The sequence below is a fragment of the Martes martes genome, assembly GCF_963455335.1.
Source record: "Martes martes genome assembly, chromosome: 14".
Taxonomy (NCBI): Eukaryota; Metazoa; Chordata; class Mammalia; order Carnivora; family Mustelidae; genus Martes; species Martes martes.
The window spans coordinates 42,468,208-42,489,521 of record NC_137902.1 but is presented as its reverse complement, the minus strand read 5'-3'; the positions used below and the strand labels follow the sequence as shown (position 1 = coordinate 42,489,521).

Genomic DNA, 21,314 nt, shown 5'->3' with positions numbered 1-21,314 from the left:
AGACTCTTAAGCAAACCCCTCTTCCCATGGGGAGGGACGGTGGGGTTAGGCTGACGGGACATCAGCGGGCAGCAGCCCAGGGACACTGAGTGGATGGGGCTGCCTAGGAAGGGAGACTGCCCTGGGGAGAGGAGGGGCCAGGATAAAGGGATGGAAGCAGAGTCCCAGGGATACCACTGGAGCCCCTAGATCCAGCCATGACTGAAGTTACACAACCTCTGGCCTGTGCCCTACGTGGCCTGATAAGTAGCCCCTACAGGGGTTTCTGACACCCGCATGATTAACGTGACTAATACAGAGAGTGATTTCAGACCCTCAACAGGTTTCCCTAATAGGTTAGGGTGTAGTTTTTCAGATGGTCCAGCTTAGAATTCCCACAAATGCTTGGGGACAACAACTTCCTCCCAGGCCACAAGAGGCAGAAACTCTCCCCAGAGCCCAGGGCCCCATGGCTTAGCCACCTTGCCACAGTCCCAGCAGGGTCCTCAGAGCACACCTCCAGCAGGCCCCCCCAACAGGCTCCCCCAGGGAGGGACTCTGTGGGGAGATGCTCCCTGGATGCACCGGGGACTCAGCCAGTCTGCAGGTGTGCGTCTGTGAGCTCACCAGGACGCACACGTACGCACTCCGGTGTGTGTCTGCAGGCTCACACGTGTAAGTGCCCAGGGACGGTCAGAGAGCAGCTCCACAAACACCTGTTCCAGCTGTGCACGCGCCTGGGAATCCTGAGAGGCAGAGCTCACAGGCAGGACACACCTGGAGGCGTGGAGGCAGCAGACAGGGGGCCCGGCTGAAGGAGCAGAGCAGCCAAGGAAGGTTTCCTGAAGAACCTCCCAAGCTGAGACTGCGAGCGGATGGCGAGACGGAGGCACAGGGGCAAGCAAGTGGCTGCAGTCAGGGGAGAGCCATGCCCTCTCCGCTGGCCCAGTGAGGGCACCGGGATGTGCAGCAGGGACAAGGCTGGACCCCCAGCCGAGGCTAGAGCACAAGGACCCGAATGCTGAGCACAGACATCATCCCACAGGCAGGGGGGCCGGGGGCCTGGCCAGACATGAGCACCAGGAAGGTGCCCTGGTGGACTCTGAGGGGACCGCTGGGCAGGGGCCCACCCGCTGGGTGCAGGTACCTGGGCTGGCATGCTCACTGAACGTCTGTGCGCATGTGCAGTATCCCAGAGGCAAGGGCAGGGCCTGGCAGGCACTTGGTCCCCATCTAGCTGCATCTCCCCTGGAGCGCTCCCCAGGATGGATCAGTGGGTGCTGATACTCATCACAAACCCGCTGCCCGCCTTTTAATGAAGTTAATTTTCTTGGCAGGAGCTAAGTAGCCTGACACAGTCAGACCCCCTGAGCAGCACTCGGGCGGGCTTCTCCTGATGAGGTTTTGATCATTAACAACAGATCTTCAAAGCCCCTCGGGCTCCTGCTCACCAGGAGGGTTCTGGCTCCTGCTTCCTCAGAGGCCAGTGTGGCAGTGGTGGCAGCTGTGTCCTTGCAAATGCAGCCTGCTTACCAGTTCCTGGAGTGCCCACCAAGGGGGTCGGCACTGCCCCTCCCCGCCAAGCTCAGAGCTGCTGCAACCCCACACCCCCAGCCCCCGGCCCCAGACCTGCAGTTCCTCCTCCCTCCCACAGCCCCTTCTCTTGCCCGAGCCTGGAACAGGCAGTGGTTAGGACAATATCGTCATCCCCATTTCTCACACGTGGAGACTGAGGCCAGAGTGAATGGGCTCTCCAGCCCACCAGAGGATCAGTAGGCGGGAGACAGGAATGAAGACCCAGGTTCTGGCTCACACCCCACAACCTGACAGCCATTGGGCAACAGAGCCCCTAGAGCCCAGGGAGAGCTTCTGCTTCCCGGGTGTAGCCCTTCTCCCTCTTTCTCTCCCCTCTCCTCACCCTCCCCACCCTCTCCCAGCCCCAAAGGCACACCTCAGTCCCATAAAACGGGTGGGCAGGCCGTGGCCCTGAGCCCCTGCAAGAGCAGCTCAGTGGGAAAATGCCTTCCCGAGACAGGGCCTCCCAAACTCTCTCCCACTCTAGATGGCAAGCATGAGAAACCCCCTCATTGTGACTGTACCCTTTGCACTGGGCCTCCGAACACCCCATGAAAGTGCCCATGGCTAGGGGAGACTATGCCGTTGGGGAAGGTCTTCGAATCCAGAAGCTGACCATGAGGGAAGGGGCAGCACAAGTAGGCCTCAGGGGCTGCCGTAAGCGTAACACGTCTCAGGGCCCCACATCCACAGGACCCTCAGTGGTCTCAAGAGTGAAGGAAGGACTGTGAGCTTGTGGGGTCTCAGACAGCAGAGGTCCCATGTGTCTGTTCATCCTATCACCCATTCAGGACTTATACGGAGCACCCATGACCAGCCACACACCAGGCTTAGCTCTGGGACCTCAGCAGTGAACAAGACAGACACTTCCATGCCCTCATAGATCTGGTGATGCTCTGAAATACATTAACATGACTGCAGGGGGTGGGGGGGGGGCATGCAAAGAAGAAAGCTTTGATAGGTAATCAACGTGGCCCTACTTGGAGCCAAAGGGATCCTCTCCAAGGAGGTGAGATCTGAGGCATAGCTAAAGGCACAGAAGGAGGCTGTCATTCAAAGAGCCTTCCAGATGATAGAAACAAACATGTGCAAAGGCCCTGGGGTAGGAGTGTGCTTTACCTGTTAGGGAGACAGAAAGCCAACATGACTAAAGCAGATAGGCCAAGAAGAGTGCAGAGGTGAAGCAGCTGAGGTCAGTTCTTGTCAGGGTACTCAGGGGCTTGCATCTCCGGCAAGGGTTCCAAGTACAGCAGGGAGCCGTGGAAGGGTTTCAGCCGGAGAAGAAGGTGAGTGGATTGATTTTTTTTTTTTTTTCCAAATAACTCTGGCTGCCACATTGACAGCAGCCTACAGGGGAGGACAGAGGAGGGAGCAGTGAGCAAGTGACTGCAAGGATCCGGGCCGAGATGGCAGTGGAGGTGGAGAGAATCCACAGACTGGGGATAAAGGCAGGGCTGTGTGCATACTGGAGGCTAGGTGAGGAATCGGAGATGGCTGGCTGAGATACCAAGCGTTCACATTTCCTAAGCAACCCCTGCTTAGCTTCACTCCTTATATAATTCCCATTGCTGCCTGGGTTGTCCTGATGATGATGGTGAATGATGCACATCCAGCCCGGGGCACAGACAGCAGGCATGGCCAGGTACCCCTGCTTCTTATCAGGCCATCACCAGGCACCTGGAGGAGAACGAATGTTGCCAAGCCTGCCACATTCCTTCCCCCGCACAACCCAGAAGCCCTCGAGGCTTCTCTAGTGAAGGGAGGAGACACCCCGAAGGCCCCAGGCCCCAGCAGGCTCCAGCACGCTGTGATTCCATGAAGTCCGCACAGGAGAATGAATGCATGGGCTGACACAGTGCCTGTGAGTGCGCCAGGTGCAGAAAGGCAGCTGGCTAGTGCTGTATTAGTGATCCTGCCTGATGAGACCCTGTGCCGCAGGGGTGCTGGTCAGTGACCCAGGGTCAAGTGATGGAGCAGAATGGGGAGCCACTGCTGAGTGTTTCTGAGGTGGGTGAAGGCAGCAGGGCCCCCCTACGAGCTGGCCTGGGCTGGGAGGGAGAGCAAATCCTTGGGAAATACGAGTGAAACTCACAAGGCTCTGAGCACACTGGACTTGAGTCGGTTGAAAGTGGCATGCTGGGATCAATAGCCAAGTGCACAAGCTCCAGGTAGGGGTCTCTGATGTGTCACCCTTTCCTGGGCAAAAGCCCCAGGGCTGGGGAACCAAAAGTTCACCCAGAGCCCTGACAGGAGGCAGTGCTGACGGCCTCCATCCACTCGCATCCATTAATACCAGCAGAGCCTCTGGAGCTAACAGCGACCGTCCCTCTCCCTCTGTGCAGGGCAGACAGTGTGAGGACAGTGCCAATGGCTCCTGTTTGCTGAGTACCTGCACAGTGCCAGGCACAGCTAAGTTCTCAATGGTAGTTATTTCACTTGGTCCTTAAGACAGCCTGTGACGGGAAGTGCCATTGTCCCCATTTTGCAGGGAGGAATGCTGAAGGTAGCCACCTCTGTGGAGGCACCTCAGGGATGCTGTGTGATAAGAGGGACAGTGATAAGTGGGTATGTCCGAAAGAGAAGCAGGTGGGAAATCACCAGGCTCTAGGATGTGCAGTCGGAAGTCTTGGGGGGAGTGGGGGCAGTGGCTGTCTTTCAACACTTCAAGGACTGTGGGGTGCAGAAAGCCTCAGCTCAGCACAAAGGACAGTCCCAGATCAGAATCAGGGGCCTCAGAAGTACAGACATCATCTGACATATGTGGCCCTGAGGCCCCGAGGCCCCGGGAGGGGCCGGAGTTGGGCCAGTCCTTGGGCCGTCCACTTGGGCTGCCCTAACAAAGTCCCACAGACTGGGCAGCTCAAACAGCAGACATTGATTTCTAGCACTCTGGAGGCTGGGAAGTCCGAGGTGCTGGCAGATTCAGCTCTTGGTAACAGAGCTCTCTTTCTGGCTTTTAGATGGCCACCTTCTTGCTTTATCCTCACGTGGAAGAGAGGGAAAAAGAGCAAGTTCTCTGGTTTCTTCTTACACCTGATCACACCATGAGGCCCCACCCTCAAGACCTCATCTCAACCTAATCACCTCCCAAAAACTCTACTTCCAAATACCATCACACTGGGGGAAAGGTTTCAGTAGATGAATCTTGGGGCTGGCAGGGCGGGGGGTGTCCAGGCAGTTCACAGCACCTCCAGAACTTCCCTGGCCTTGGCTTTATGTGCCCCCCCCAAGCTCTGGATACTAGAAACCTGTGCTATCTGCTGACCCACATGGCTAGGACCCCAGGAGGGCCACTCCCTGGGCTATGCAGGTGGGCTGGCTTCCACCCTCACACCTCTGATACAGTGCCAAGGTGCCACAATGGATGCCAAAGATGGGGAAGGGCACGGGCTGAACCCACAGCCCCCTCCTGACCTTAGCCAAGTCAAGTGGCCACAACCACAATGACCATCCACTGGGGTGATCTCCAAGGGGCCCAGGGACAGGACCCCATATCTGCGTCCAGGAACATCCCCTAGGAGGGAGGGGGAAATAATATTTGTTGAACATTCCCCATGAATGTCCCTGTCTTAAAGCTCAGGTTATAACAGGGTACGAAAGTCCCTCCCCACAGCCCAGCATCTCCAGGGGACAGTCCCAAACACAGGACAGTGGGGGCATGTGGCAGGGCCTTCCTCCTCAGGGCTCTAGGGGCACCCCCCAGGGATGCCGCATCTAAATCAAGACCTGCAGGAAATCCAGGAGGGGGTCAAAGAGGGATGGGACTAGAGAGGCTCCAGGCAGCAGCTGGAACCACTGGCTCTCTCCACAGATCATGCCCAGGCAGCGTGGGGTCTGCAACACACACACACGTACTCACACACTCACTTGTGCACGCATCCTTACAAGCACACATACCTGCACACACACACACACGCACACATCTGCATATACACATGTGTATGTGTTCGCACTCACCCACACATACACACACACTTGCATACACACACACACACACCCCTTGCACACGCACGTGCATACACAGGGCCAGGGGGCTCTGCCTAGATTCCATGCGATGCCTGAGGACCTCATCGGCACTGCCTTCCACCCAAAGCATGGCCTCTGAGCCTGCCTGTCCCTGGAGGAACACTGGCTGAAGGCTCCCTATGCAGCCCCAGCTCAGCGCTGTGAGCCACGCAGTGCCATGGGCCTGCCCTTGGGAGCCTTCATCAGGCACACAGGAGAAGCCCCGAGCCAGCCCTGAGCTGAGGCTCCAGCTGGGGGCTCAGTGACAAGGAGAGATGTACCCTCAGGCTGGCAGCCTACAGGCCGCAGGGGTAGCCCACAGGGTTGTTTGGACCACAAGAGCCCTGGGGAGAGGCAAGTGAGGGCAGGTGCCCTGGGAGCCAACGGGGACTGAGAAGCAGCAGCATTTGATGTCGCAGCCACAACAAGGAAGGCAGCAGAACCTAGCTCTGAGCTAAGTCAGGGTCACCTCAGCTCCTGGCACCAGCCCCTAAATGGACACCGCCAAGACAAACACAGGGAGCCCAGATCAGGGCCTAGAAAATGGCCCTCCCTCTCTCGCCATGCCTCTGGGCCCTCAAACGAAAGGACAGAAGAAAGCCTCCTGCCCCAGCCCAGAAGCACAGGCAAGGCAAGGCCTCAAGACTGAGCAGGAAGAGCTCATGGGAAGGAGACAGCCTGGCAAGCCAGACCAGGCCAAGGCCAGGTCTGCAGGGGCTCGGGCCATGTGGGGTCAGCAAACAGACTGGCTAAGCCGGAAGCTTCAGCCATGGCGGGAACAGGGATGGTGTCCAGCCAGCAAGGCCCACGTCTCTGCCCTGACAGGGGGGTTGGTAGCACCCAGGTAGGCCCAAAAACCAAGGGGTGCCATGTACCCTTGGCAGGGGTCCAGGAGGACAGAACAAATGGTGGTCAGGACACAGGGAAAACAAACTCCTACTGAGTATCCAGTGTGCACCCCCACACACACACTTAACCCCAGCACAAGGCTGAGCACACGTCTGCTGGGCACCCCACGGGCCACGGCCGGCCGAAAGCCTCCTTCCTGCCAGGCACACATCACCCCTCTAGACCTAGCCCCACTTAACAGAAGTTGAAACGGAGGCTCAGAGAGGGCAAGTGACCTTTCAAGACCACACAGCTGATCAGTCACAGAGCTGGGGTTTGAACTTGGACCTGCCTACCCCTTTCCACCCACACAGAGCAAGCAGGCTGGGCCAGGCAGGCTGGATTCTGGCCACTCTGTGCTCTCGGAATAGCGAGGCTACAGCTAGATAAAATCATGTGTGACAACAGTCTGCAGGGTCCCCAAGCTCCAGCCCACATAGATGGCTCCAGCTAGCCTCCACGGGGGCCATGTGGTCAACCACCAATCTATTTCCCTGCCCTTCTAGGATACTCAGAAAGGCCAGACTGAACCCCAAGAGCTGCAGGAAGTGGAAGGGAGCCAAGAGCCCCTTGGAACCACTCAGGTTGCCAACAGAACCACCATCCCTACCTCTCTGCTTGGGCGTTTCCTCAACTGACCTTCAAGCTGTCTTCTCTGTTGTCATTCCCATCTGCCAGTTGGGGACACTGAAGTAACCTGCCCAGCGTCAAACCGCAGAGCAGGGACAAGAGCCTCAGTCCATGAGTGAAAGCACAAGGCTCCTTCTGCCCCCACCTTGGCTTCTGGGCAGCACATCCATTCCCGTGTGGAGGAGGAGGAGGGCCAGGCTGAGCACTGGCCAGAAACAGGCTCAGGGGCAGTGCGTCTGGCTGCCACAGCCTGCGACCAGTGAAGGACTGGTGTGCAGGAGACATCACTGGCCAGGGTCTGGCTGCAGGAGGCGGGGAAGCCTGGGCTGATGACCACCCTGGGGCCCCAATGGGCAGTGCCCGGCTTCACCCCTGGTAGCCTGGCTCGCCCACAGCACGGACCCAGAAACAAATAGAAATGGGCCATTTAATCACCACCCAGCTACCCTGCCTGTGCTTCAGGCCCAGAAGGGAGAATCATGGGTCTTTCTCTTCCCAACCCATGGCCATTGGCCAGAAAACTTAGTGTGCATAGGTTGGAAGGAAGGTCTTTAGAGAACCCAGCTGATGGGATACTGGGCACAGACCCAGCTGCCTTCCTGGGTCCTGTGCCTGTCAGAAAGGCCAGACCCCAGAGAAAGGGGCTGTCGCAGGTCAGCCAATGCCAGCGATGAGTCTCTGCCCTAGCCCAAAGCTGTAGCGAGAGAGAGCCGCTGCCATGGGGGAAGATGGGGTGAAGGGGGCCTGGGACAGAGGCAGGGGGATTCTGTGAGAGGAACAGCACCATGGGGAGCACTGCCGAACCCATGGGCAGCACTGATTGCTGAAGTCCGGCTGCAGGGGCTCCCTGGGGTGGGCCCGGCAATGACCAACTTCACCTCACCACTTAGGAAGCAGTTAGCCCAAGTCTTCTGAGGCTGCGCCTATCCCATCCATAGCTCACAGAGGACAAGGTTGGCAGACACAAGACTGGCTCTCTTTTCAGAGTCCAGTAGGGGCTGGGAACCCAGGGTTCCTGACTTCCCCCATACACACCAAAGCCCAGAGCTTTCCAGAACAGAGGGACAAGTAAATGAGTGGGCAGAGGGGAAGTAATGGGAGCCACGGCTTTGGCCCAACCAGGATCCAGTACCCAAAAGTGTTCTGGGCTTTTTGTTTCTTTGTTGCTGCTTTAAGGAGTCAGCAAGGAAATGGGAAGACTGTTTTGACATGAATAAGTATTTCTGTCATTCACCAAATATTTCTAGTTGTCCCTCCTTTGGGCACATAGTAGGACTGTGCTTCTTGGATCGCTTAACACTAGCTGGAACCACATGACTGGTTTTGGCCAATAAGCTGTAGCCAGAAGTGACACGTGTCCCCTCAAGGCTGAGACCCCCAGAGCTCTCTTTCTTTTTTTTTTTTTTTTTAAGATTTTATTTAATTTGACAGACAGAGATCACAGGTAGGCAGAGAGGCAGGCAGAGAGAGAGGGAGGGAAGCAGGCTCGCCGCTGAGCAGAGAGCCCGATGCGGGGCTCGATCCCAGGACCCTGGGATCATGACCTGAGCTGAAGGCAGAGGCTTCAACCCACTGAGCCACCCAGGCGCCCCTCCAGAGCTCTCTTTCAATGTGGCACAGCAACTGGCAATATTCAAGCTGAGTGGCCACTGTGAGCCAAACTCCATAGTGACCAATGATGGACGTGCAACATGAGCAGGAGATAAATTTTTGTGATGTTAAGCCACTGAAATGTTGGGATTGTTTGTTACTACAGCATAATCTAGACTTCCTAGCTGATACAAGGAAACTACAGAACAAAACCCGGAGGCAGGGACCTGGATAGCCAAGCCTAAAAAAAGACCCCCATTCAGGCATCAGACTGGGCTCTAGGTGTCACCAAGTTTTTAGGTGACAGCATGTTCTAGTAGCAAAAAGGCCAGGTAAAGAAGGAAGACAGCTACTAGAAGGAACAAAGCAAGGGGATTTTTGACCTCACAACTACGAGAATTTGGAAAGAATCTATCTGCCCTTATAAGATACAGCTCTGGGTGCCAGGGACGGTCTTAGCTATCCTCCACAAGAAACCTGGAGAAATGGCCCCAACATGCTGCTCCAGATAGGAAGGTTGTCAAAGTTCCCAGGTCACCAGGAAAGGGAATGGCAGCAGCTTGGAGGCAGCAGGAGGACAGGTGTCTCGCAAGGACCCACGTGCCTCCAACCCACACACCCCACAGAAGTGCCCATCTTTCACTGCCCATTAAGTCCAACCTCCCAATCTGGGGGGTAAAGCCATGGTCGCAGGGATACTAAAAGGAATCCTCTAGAACCCCAAACATGCAGATACGGGTGCAGCAAGAGTATATTCTATAAAGTGAGTGTGTATGTGTGTGTGTGCGTGCGCATGTCTCCACACCCAGGAGTGAGCCAAGAATGAAGGAGAGCGCTGGAGCCTGGGAGCCCAGCTGAGGGAGGAGGGCAGCCACTCCTTAATTTATGGCTCACAGGCTAGTGAGCAATCCAGAGGGGGGACTAGATGGTTCCCTGCCCCCAGCCTCCTTCTAGGGAGGGGTAATCCCCGCCTGTAGCCACAGCCATCTTCCAACACGAAACCTTGCTAGCAGCAGCCCCCATGGGGCCAGGAAGAGTGCCATGCAGTGGCCGAGAAAGACGGACTCTGCTAAGGCCCCAGCTGGGGCTGTAAGTGGGCACAGCAGATGATGCGAGGAGGGGGGGGCGGGTCTGGAGAATCTGCCCGGACAGAAAAGGAGGTACAAGTGGTGGCACATGCATGGGCCTTACAGTCTGGCTTTGCAAAAAGCAGATTCCTCTGGGAACCTCCTCGGGCACCAGCAGTTTTCAGGCCCAGGGAAGGACCCCGATGCCTCACTGAAGAGCACGGGTAAGTCTGCGGAGGCCCCCCGGCTCACAGAGCGAGCTTGGGAGACGTGGACACACAGCCATAAGTCCCACGTGTCTCCAGCGGGTCTGGCAAAGACGAGGCGAGTCCACCCAGTCCAGACCACCGTGCGGAAGATGGGGAAGAGGGGACAATGTGCACTGGCAGTGACAGGCACTGACAGGTGTGCCAACGCACCCTCGAGGATGCCCGCATCCTAATTGCTGCAACTTTGACCATGTTAGGCTTTGTGTCGGAGAATTAAGGCTGCAGAGCGAATTAAGGTTGCTCATCAGCTAACTGTAAGGTAGAGAGGTTATCCCGGATTATCCAGGTGGGCCCAGTGAAATTACAACGGTCCTGCAGAGGAGGAGGACCAAGAGTCAGAGGCGGAAAAGGAGATGGGAGGACAGAGGCGAGATCGGGGTGACGCCCTGAGAGGGACCCCATCCACGAACCCTGGCAGAAGACAGAGGAAAAGGTCCAAGAGCTGCGGAGGGTAGGAAGCCTCTGGAAACTGAAAAAGCAAGAGAATGAATCCTCTCCTAGAGCCTTCAGAAGGAATCGGCACCGCTGACACCTGGATTTTAGTCCAGGGAGACCTGTATCAGGCTTCTGACCTACAGAATTGAGAGATGATGAATCTGTTTCCAACCATCAAAATGTGTGGCAAAATTTTTTTCAGCTCCCGGGGAAGATTAATACAGCCGAGTGGATGGGAAGGATGGGAAGGATGGCCTGGGCCTACAGGCATCTTTTCAATGTCACTAACATCACATCAGGAGAACCAATAGAGCCCCTCCTGGACAGAAGGGAATCTCCCAGCAGGTATAAAAGATTCGGCCTCACTGGCCACATCCTTCTGAATGGAAGCCAAGGAAGATTCCAGAGGCATCAAAGCTCCAATGGAGACCTTCTAGCAGAATGCTCAGATATCAGCAGGCACATGAGGGGCAGGGTGACCCCAGGAGGGACAGTCAGATGGCACCAACAAGCTCACTGTGTTTTATTTTCATTTGACTTCACTCTCTCATTGTTTTAGTCTACAAACACCAAGCTATACTTGGGTAATTTTTACCCTGTCTTCCTAAAACACTTTTGTGCTTATTGTAACTAAAAGGAATATTGCCTCACATATGTTTCTTTTTCCTTCCTCTTCCCTAAACTGTTATCTTTCCACTCTATGACAGATATGTCTACAGTATAACCAATAACCCAAGTCTTTTACCTACAGTACAAGATAACACTGTGAACAGAGAAGACTCCTGTTCGGCTAGTTCTTTTATGCATTTACACATTTATATAATCTTCCCCTTCAGCAAACACTTTAGAACAATATGAAATTTTTTTATTTGACAAATTAGTATTTCTCCTAGTACCCAGAAGGAAAATTGTCACTGACTGTTAAGATGGACTTTGCCAACTAAATCCAAGACACAACATTTTAAATATTACTCCGGTGTCGCCACTTGCTAACTTTAAATCCTCATCAAACGCATTTTATTAAATGCGACCCATTCTTCTACATCAACTGACCAAGTGTCTCCAAAAGTGGTTTGTCAGGAACTTGTACAAAATCGTCCTGAAGAAAGTGAATCGAAGCAGAGTCTCTTATTCTCTTCAGTGACACTTAAGCATATCTCAGCATATAAATGATTCCATTTAAAAAATAATAATTGTCTTGAATATCATAAAATACATGCAGCCGCTAAGAGTAGCGTTTACACATACTTTGCAACAATTTCAGAAAAAGCCAGTAAGATGTTAAATGAAAAAAAAAAAAACAAACAGGCTATCCAGCTGAACAGAATGGAAGCTCTCAGCACTTACAAAATATACAAAATACAGTGAGTGAAAAAAAGACTAGAAGGAACTAACTGAAATTCTGAACGATTTCTCTTCTGCCTCGTGATGCTTTTCTGTACCTTCCATATTTTATATAATGAGCATGCATAGCCCTTTCCTTTTCTACATTTTTTAATTGATTCATGCTCACTGTAGCGATGCATTTCTTTTATAATGGGGGGGAGGCGAGTTTAGCAAAATGCTGAAAATGAAAAGGTCAGTGAGCGTCTGCTCTCAAGGAATTCACCAGTTTAAGAAACGATGCCACTGAAAATATCACCAGCCTCATGAGAAGCTAGATGGATTCACAGTTGGGTCAAGGGACAAAGAGGGAATTTAAGTTTACCGAACACCTACCACAGGCCTTCTGCAGACAATTTACACATGTCTCATCTCATTTAATCCTCACAAGAACCCCACTTGCCCGGTACTATGTTTGGTCCCTTTTAACAGATACGTGAACAGAAGTTCAAAGCGGAGCTAGGACACCCCGCTGGAACCACACTACACATAAGGCAAGACAAATGTGAACCTGGTTGCTTGAGCTCCAGCAACCAAGCTTTTGTCCCTGTATGGTCCTGCCACTTGGGCCAAAGTGGGAACGGCATCACCTCAATCCCAAACCCACTGGGGGTCCATGGGGAGCTTGTCCAGTCCACAATGGAGACTGAACCCCAGTGCGCCTTTGTCCTCCATCCATACATGCTCTCCACCAAGAAGTCCTTTCCTTTCCCACCCAAACTTACCACCCACGGCCAGTTGCAATGACTTTCCAAGCCCAGGAGAGAGAGAAGATACCCACCAAGCAGGACCATGCCACAGGATGGACAGCATCCCAGAGCACAGAAGGAAGGACATGCAGAGAGCTGAATATCTGTCCAGCTGAGCCCCATGCTAGGGAGAAGGAGACTCCGAGCACTGCTCTGCTCTCCATGAGGCCCTGGAGGGGCTGGCTGCTACTGTCCCTTGTAGCCATCCAAGGGCCGTCGTGCAAGGTCACGGGGTAACCATGTGGATTTCTGCCCACGCGGCTCATCAGTTGAAAGCACATACCAGCCTTAACCAGCACACACACTCTGAGCAGCAGGCAGCCCAGCAACACCTGGTCAGGATCCTACCTGGATGGCATCAGATGTCCCTCAGTCACCAGAATCCAACTCCCTACTTCTGGATGGGTACACACACTCCCTCTCACACCCTCTGAGACTGTCAGCCTGCCATCCCCGGAGCCTGAGACATTTTTCCAATCATAAAAATAGAGAAACTGAGACCCAGAAAAGCAAGCTGTCAACCAGAAAAGACCCCTGGATGAAGCCCTGTGTCTCCAGGACACAGGTGCACTGGGGCCTGAAGGTTGAATGACCCACAGGTGCGTTTCATTTGGCTTGTACTATGTTTAAATTGCTTGATTAGTTGACAACAGTTAGAAGTCAGGTTTTACATTAAAGTGTAGATTTGGGGCTCCTCTCAAAAAAAAAAAAAAGGCACATCTATAACATTAGGATTTTCATTCCCAAATGGAAAAATCGTCTAAATTTATGTAACAGCTGCTCCTTTTAACAGCATTGACCTCTCCAGCCCCCACGCTCCAGGCCCTGCAGAGTCCAGCTGCCCCGTTGGCCGACGTGTGTTACCTGCCTGAGACTGTAACCCTGGGCAAGAGCATTATCTTCACTCCCTGGGGACCTGCTGATGGGGGCAGGAGGAGGGGGCGGGGGGGGGGTTGGGTTGGGCATCATGAATGAGCATGGAGTACTCCACAGGGCAGAGGGAAGTCAAAGGACAAAAGGTATGTCAACAGGGGATGTGGAAGAGCGGAAACAGCAGGTGGAAAACACAGGCAGGATCTCCACCACAATGTGAGCCCCTGAGAGCAAGAAACGGATGTGTCCACCTGTGTCCTCAACTCCCAAGCACGAAGAATGACTGACCACAGAGCCAAATGTATGGAAACAGTGTCAAGGGAGCAGAAGGCACTGTAAAAATTGTGACATGTAAGGGGATAAGTCTGTGTCACCCCCCTGATTCCCACCCCAGGTAGTATCATTCCTGCCTAAGGAGGGCCCCACTCTCCATGGCTGGAGCCCACACCAAGCACCTGCAAGGAGGTGTGGGGGGCACACAGAAAAGAAGTCCTGGGGTGGGTCATGTGGGGGCAGGGACTGCTGGTAGGCTACTCAGACACCAAAGGACAGGAATTCCCCATACCTCAGTGGATATCAGACAACAGAATCTGCCAAGGCTAGAAGCAGCAAACCCCATGATAGGCAACACCAGCCTCACCCCTCTAGCAGCTACTCCAAAAACATACTCAGACCTCCAAGTCTGTACTCCCACCCCAAGACATCCTTGGGCCTTCAGAGCTCACAGTTGGGCCTTCCCCTCCTCTGCTGCATCCAAGAACAGAAGACTCCCAAAGACCTCCTTCTAGCACAAAGTTCTCCCCAGAAAAAGCTTTTACCTTCTGGACACAGAGCAGAGTCTTCACTGAACCATCCTACCCTTGCAGGTACCCAGGAGCCCAGCAGCCAGCATATGACCCAAAGGCAGCAGAAGGGCTCTGCACTCAGTGGTTAGGGGAATGGGGGTGGGAGATGAGGGAGCTGGCCTGGAACCCTGAACCAGCCCTCTTCCTCCCAATACCCACTGTCCTGTCAGTCCCTCCTGGGAGGAATCCCTGCATCCCCTGCCACCAGCTGGGCCCCCTACCCTCACACTCTGGGGCAAGGGCCTCTGAGTCAACCCAGGAATGTGGGGAGCAAGGCAGAGGAGAGGAAGAGGTACCTGGGCTAGGCGGAGGGCCGGAGTGTGGAAAGAGCCCTAAGCCCTGACCAGGAAGGCGGCTGGCAGTATGCGGGAGGAACTCGGGTTCCAGAACCCAGCCTCGAGCCAGGTGACACGTTAGAGGAAGAGAGAAAAGAGGGGAAAGAAGCTGCCGCCGCAGCGAACGCCCGCGCCTGCGCACCTGTTGCCCCCGCGGGTGGGTCCGACCGACCGGACCGGAGCGGAGGCGGCGGCGGCGGCGGCCGGCGCAGCCTCGGACTAGGATTCCCCGAAGCCGGACTGGCCCAGCTCCTCTCCTTTCCTGGTCAAACAGCGCCCACCAACGGCCCAGGCGACAGCGCCTCTCCCCGCGGCAGGGACAGCGAGGGAGAAACCAGCTCCTCCAAGCCGGGAGGAGGAGCACGGCACAGACACGCGGGGCCGAGGCACTGACTGGCCGCGGGGCGCGAAATGCCGGGCGTATCGGGTTGCGTTGTGAAGAGGGGAGACCGTGGGCTCGCGCGCCAGGCACTTCTCGCTTGGGGAAGAGGAGGGCCCCGGACCTTCGAGGTCAGCGGCGGTGCACCGACGCAGGTACCCGGCACGCAGACACGCCCACCCACAAACACTCGAGAAACAAAGACGGCCCTGAGCCACACATGCCTGCGCGGGCAGCGCGGGGCCCACACAGGCACCCACCGAGCTAGAAGAGAACCGCTCCAGCCCGCGACACGCCCCGCAAGGAGCCTAGCTTGCGGGGCTCACAAGCTCTCCGCTCCAGTTCCCCGGCGCAGAGCACTCCCGGCGCCACCGCTTGGTGGGTCGGAGAGGACGCGTGCACCATGCGTGGCACCACGGCTGCCCGGGCGCACAGGGGGCTCCAGGCGGCCGAACCCGTCGCAACTCCGTGGGTCTCCACGCCGCCTGGCAGACGGCGGCCCTGTTAGCCTCGGGCGCCGGGGCCGCTCACCTTCCTGCACCGCCTGGAACGGGTTGTTGGCCTCGATGACCTTGATGGAGTAGGTGATCTTCTCGCTCTGCAGGATGTCATCGTTGAGGCTCAGGTCGGATACGGCCAGCTGGAACACCCTGTCGTCCTTGGCCGCGTTCTCCTCGAAGATGGCACCTGGAGGAGAGGAGGGGTCAAGACCTGGCCTAAAGAGGAGCGCTCCCTCCCCACCCCACCCCCACCCTGGTCTTGGCCCTCAGGTCTCGGTGTTGGCAGGTTAGCTGGTTGTCCGGTGGGAGTTTCAGACCGGGGTTTTGGCTTCACGGGCTAGTTTACGGTTTTCTTAGATCAACCAGAACAGGAATGTGTTCTCCACACACAGCGCACTTGTGCACACAGTTGACATGAGTTACACATGCACATTGCACATGCTGCCAGGTCACACACGTGTCTTGCAACCAAGCTACCTCATGTTCGGGCCGTACCAACACACAACGAACTGAGCCAAACTGGGTGGCCTCAGGCAGCACCCAAATGCCCTGATACCGCCCCATAAATCCCATCGCAGGAGCCAGAAAGTTCCCCTGCAGGGCAATGTCCCCATCCCCAATCCCAGAATGGAATGATGACTTCCTTTTGCTCTGAGATTCCCCCTTTGAGAGAAGCTCGGCACGCAGGTCCCAGTGAGTTTGCTGCACCTGCGGGCAGGTCAGTCCCAGCCTGGCTCCCTGAGCATCACCTCCTGCTCTCCATCCTCCCCGCTTCTTCCTGTGTGTATGTGGTAGGAGAGGAAACTGGACCCTAGACCCCTTGCCTTCAGACCCAGCAGTGCTGAGGAGCTCATAGGATACCGCTCCTGAAAGGGCCTTCTAGAACCGCGAACATCTCCAGGGAAGCCTCCGGCTGGCCCTTTACGCGCCTTAGCACGGCCTTGGCCGACTCTGCGCTTCCAGCGGAGATCGGTCCGATTCGCCAGAGCCCGGCCCTGCAGCCTGGGCAACTCAGGAGTCCTCCCCCACCCTCGCCAGGCCCCGAGGTCCCCACGGTCCCAGGGCTGGGCCCGATGATCCCCGGAGCTCAGGACCGGGCGGGAGGAGGGAGGCCCCGGTTCCACGTTACACCCAGAGCCGCAATGCTGACCGCGAGACCCGAGCCCCCCTCCCCCTGAGTGGGAAGCAGGTTTGGCTCCCGGCCCCGGCGGGGGAGGGGGGGAATGTTGCAGCTCACCAAGCCCAGGCCTAGTCCCTCACCACCCCTCCCCACCCCCAACACCCCCCCCCCGCCCCGCCTGTCCCATCATCCCTGCCTTTTCACACCTCCCAACCCCCAGTTTCTCTGTGCTCCCTGGTCTTTCCCAACTTCCGGAAAGGCGACTGCAGAGGGGCTCCCCCAAAGCAACCGCTCTCAGGCCCCCCAACCCGGCCTAACTTCCTGGGATTCCTCCCCTGTTGCCACTAACTCCCACACACTCCCCCTCCGGGCGCCCCCTCCTCCTCTCCTCTATCTCATCTTCTCTCCCGGTTCTCTCCCTCCATCCATCTCTTCCCGCTCAGCGCGCACACACACTCCTCCCCACCCCCCGCCGCCCACGCTTCTTCCTCCGGTTCCCACCACCTGGACCGTCTGCCGGCCCCCAAGACTTGGACCACGGGAAACTCTGGGACTGTCCAAGATTGGGCTGCAGTCGCCACAACCAGATACACAAACACCCACACATATACCGAGAGATACACAAACACACCGGGGAAACAGGCAGACACTGTGTCCACTCTAACAGGCTGACAGTCGTGCACGCACCAACACAGGCTCAGATGGACACACACATCCCAACGCCCTCTCGCAGTGACACCAACACTGTGCCAGGCGCACACACAGTGATACACGCTGACAACACCCACCCACCCACATTCACACACGGTTCCGGTCGGGCCTCTTTGATCCTGCCCTGCCAACTTGGCAAGACCCAGGGCTGTGTCCGCCCCCTACCCACCGCTGCTCCGAGCACGCCGACGGCCCAGCCAGGGGCGCGGGTCTGGACGCGCGTCCGGCCCCGGGTTCCCCGCAGCCGCGGCCCTAAGTGTCGGCAAAGGCCGCAGGGATTGGAGCCCCGGGGAGCGGCGAAGAGCCCGCGGGAGCGCGGCGCGGCCCATGCACAGCTCCTCCGCGGGGCGGCGCGGCGCGGCCCTTCGGGGGAGCACCGCCCGCCGAGCCCCTCGGCCCGGGGAACCGCCAAGTTTGGACGCCGCGCACCCCCCACGCCGCTGGGGCCCCCGCCCAGCCTCGGCCCGACCGCCCGCCGCGCTCACCGATGTGGATGATGGAGTCGGCCCGCACCGACACGCACTGGCATATCCAGGGGAGAAGCCACAGCGTCAGCGCTTCCATGTCCCCCGGGCGCGCGGCTCATCCGCCCGGGCCCGGGGCGAGGCCGAGGGCAGCGCGGAGCGGGGAGGCGCGGGTCCGGGTGCAGTCCCGGGCCGCTCCCCGGGAGAGCCGAGCCCGCCCGTGCGTCTTCTCCCGCGCGCCCGCCCCTGCGCCCTGCGCCCGCCCCAGCCCAGCCCAGCCCAGCCCAGCGCGGTCGGGCTCCCGCTCCGGCTCCGGTGGCGGCTGCGGCGGCGCTGGCAGCCCGAGCCGAGGCCGGTGAGGCGGGGGCGGCCCGCGGCGGCGGCGGCGGCGCTTCCCGCGGCTCGGGCAGCTTCGGAGGCGGCGGAGGCGGTGACGGCGGCGGCCGGGCCGGCGCGGCGGCTCCGGGCTGGCTGTGTGTCTGAGCCCCGGCGAGGAGCGAACTGCGGAGGACGCCCCCTCCCCTCCCCCTCCCCCTCGGCTCCGCTCCCCCTCCCCTCCCTGCCCGCCTCCCTCCCCTCCGCCCTCCTCTCGGCCACGTGACTGCGGAGCCTCAGCCTCGCCGCGCGGCACTCGCCCGCTCGCGGCTCGGAGGGGGCGCCCGGTGCTCCGCGCTCCGGGTCCGGGGGACATTCGGGGGCCGGCATGGCAGCGGGGACCAGCCGAATCTGCGGCGCGCAGAGACTTGGCGGCCCTGGGTCTTGTGCCCACCGTTCTCCGGGGGCGGGAGGATGGAGAAGGGTCGGCCACCGACTGCCCTCGGGGGATCCCGGAGCGCCCGCCGACCTCAGCCGCCGAGCGTCTCGGGCCGTGCACCCAGCCTCGGGCAGAGAGCCCCTAGCTGAGCCGCACTGGGGGTAACCGAGAGAGAGACGGAGCGGGGCGCTGAGCCAGGTGCCGGGATGCAAGGGGAGCCAAAGGGGACCGGACGCGGCCAAGCGTCGCGAAGCAGAACCTGGGCCGCGGCTCGAACCCTAGCTAGCCGTGCGGACCTCGGCTGGCGCCCATCCCCCGCGCTCAGCCCGAAGTCGGGCAGGAGGCTCGGACTCTGAAGCCTAATTCATGGCCGGAAACCGGCGCAGCCGTGACCGCGGCGCCTGGACGTGAGGAGCCTTCCAAGCGGCCGGCGTACTCAGACTCCCACTCTGCACGGAGCTTTCACGCGCGAGCCCGGGCGGAGAGCCCGCTCCTGGCGGCCAGCGCCGAACCGAGGTCTCTCCGCCGCCTGGCGAATGCCTCCGGCCGGCCACCACCAGATGCAGCTTTAACCAGTCGGCTCAAGCCTGGGAGGAGGTGGCAAGCCGGACGCGCAGCTCCCGCACCCTCAAGTCCCAGATGGACTGGGATCCACGTGGCATACTCAAGATTTCGGGGACGCAGCTGAGCCTTCCGGGACCCCGATTCCGCGGAAGCTCGGTCTGGGCGCGCCTGGCAGAGCCTCGTGTAAGGGGCTTCTCTAGAAAGCCTGGGAACATCCCTTGGCTGTAGTCCGCCCGCGGAAAGGTTCCTGCCATTCCTTGCGCTGGGCTTGAGGGACTTGGAGAGGCTTAGCAACAGACCTTGCCTGGAACTCCCTGCGCAGTGGGAGAGGTGGACACCTAAACAGATCATTAGAAGATGTGGCGAGGACCCTGAATGAGCCATGCATGCGCTTGGCCAAGCATGGGAGGAAGAGCCAGGGATGGCTTCCTGGAGGAGGTGACAGTTCTAAAAGCTTAGTGGGGTTACCAAGGGAGAAGGAATAGAGGCCTTCGGGCATTTAATGCTGGTTATCCAGCCAAGGCAGGAAGATAAAGAATTTAGTGTGTGTGTGCATGCGTGTGTGTGTCTCAAGCTGCCAACCACGGAGGAGTCATTGACAAATGTTACTTTGGAAAGGTGGGGGAGGTGGCTGTGCAGAGAGGGCCAAGTACAAGCTTGGAGAGCAATGAGGCAACCCTTGGAGTGGCTGATGGGGCTGACTCAGCTGGGGGTGGAGGGCAGCCTGGTGGAGAGGAGAAGCTGGGTTGGAGAACTAGCAGGGAACCACTTGAGCAGGCAAGGTGGCTTCCAGGAGGAGGGGGCCCCTGGGCAAGGAGAGAAGAATGACTATGCCCGCAGGAGACTGGGCTTGGGAGCTGGGTATGGTGCCCACATAAATGCACTTCCTCAAGAAAATTTATCTTTAGGGACTTGAGTTATAAAATATGCCTCCCAGTCTCTCCAACACCCCTCCCCATCCTCATTCTCTCAAAATCCCACCATTCATTGACCAAAAAGTTATAGAAAGAAGAGAAACAAAGGGTAGATTTTTCTTTTTTAATGTAACAATGTGGTTCCTATGGGACTGCCTCTACCTTGTAAAGATAGTGGGTGTGATCTCCAATAGGGGCTCAAATCTGAGGTCAAGAGTCATAGGGTCAGAGATCACCAAACTCACTTGTTTGGGCCTCTGCAGTGTGTTGGTAAAATATGTGATGTTTCTAACTTAGTTAGAAGTTTTCTTGATGTATGTTGTGCTAAGGCAGAGCTAGCATGATTGCAGCAGGACAATCCTCAAGACACCCCCCCCAAATATTAAGAAAACAACCTACCAACCCATACAGTTTTATTTTGTTTTTTAAGATTTTATTTACTTATTTATTTGACAGACACAGCAAGAGAGGGAACACATGCAGGGGGAGAGGGAGAAGCAGGATTCCTGCTGAGCAGGGAGCCTGATGCAGGGCTCGATCCCAGGACTCTGGGATCAGGACCTGAGCGGAAGGCAGACACTTAACGACTGAGCCACCCAGGCACCCCCAACCCATAGAGTTTTGAAGAGACTTCTACCAGTTTCTAGTTTGGATGATGATAAGGTCCCTCTAGTTTGGGACTTGGGCGTAGTGACTCCAGTTGGAATCCCCCGGAAGCTGTTGGCCCTGGGCAATCTCCCCTCCTGTCCTAGGTACTCCCTTCCCCTATACTTCCCACAGCATGGGTTCCTTCACCATCCCTGATGCTCATCTTCTGGTGCTCAAACTCCTACACTACCAAGCCAGCTTTCCCAGCCAGACTAGAATGGCCTGGGTTGCGCTTGCCTGGCCACAAGGGGTACTCTGCATAGGTCACATTTCTCCTGGATCTGGGAGGCAGGCCCAGAGATCACTTTTCCCTGTGCACACCCACCTCTAGGCAAGACTTTTAATCTTCTCTGCCATGCGAAGTTGGGATTGTCGGGTTCCGGGAACACTGGCTATTATGGGGCTTTATCAGGTTCATCAAACTCTTAATTACTTATTGATCCCTACCAGCCCAGTCCCTTTAAGCCCTGATAACCTCTGGAACTGCAAAAGCTGCCTCCCCAAAACCAGGCTGCTGGGGAAGCAACTTTACCTCATGAGCAAGTTTACCCCTACTGTGATAACTTGGCTGAAGAAGATAGATTGGCAAACTTGAGTCATATGATGCATACCCATTTCACAGAGGGGAAAACTGAGG

The 21,314-nt window shown here is 57.2% G+C and overlaps 1 protein-coding gene across 1 annotated transcript in view; it reads right to left on the bottom strand.

Moving 5' to 3' along the window:
* GRID1 (glutamate ionotropic receptor delta type subunit 1) overlaps positions 1-17,897 on the bottom strand; it is a gene marked incomplete at its 5' end in the record, with an annotated part of 686,402 nt that extends 668,505 nt beyond the window's left edge. The window contains 2 exons of the mRNA XM_080823657.1: positions 15,534-15,689; positions 17,819-17,897. Coding sequence (XP_080679783.1) covers positions 15,534-15,689; positions 17,819-17,897 — 235 coding nt within the window. The remainder of the gene's footprint in view (positions 1-15,533; positions 15,690-17,818) is intronic.
* Between the last annotated feature and the right edge of the window lie 3,417 nt (positions 17,898-21,314).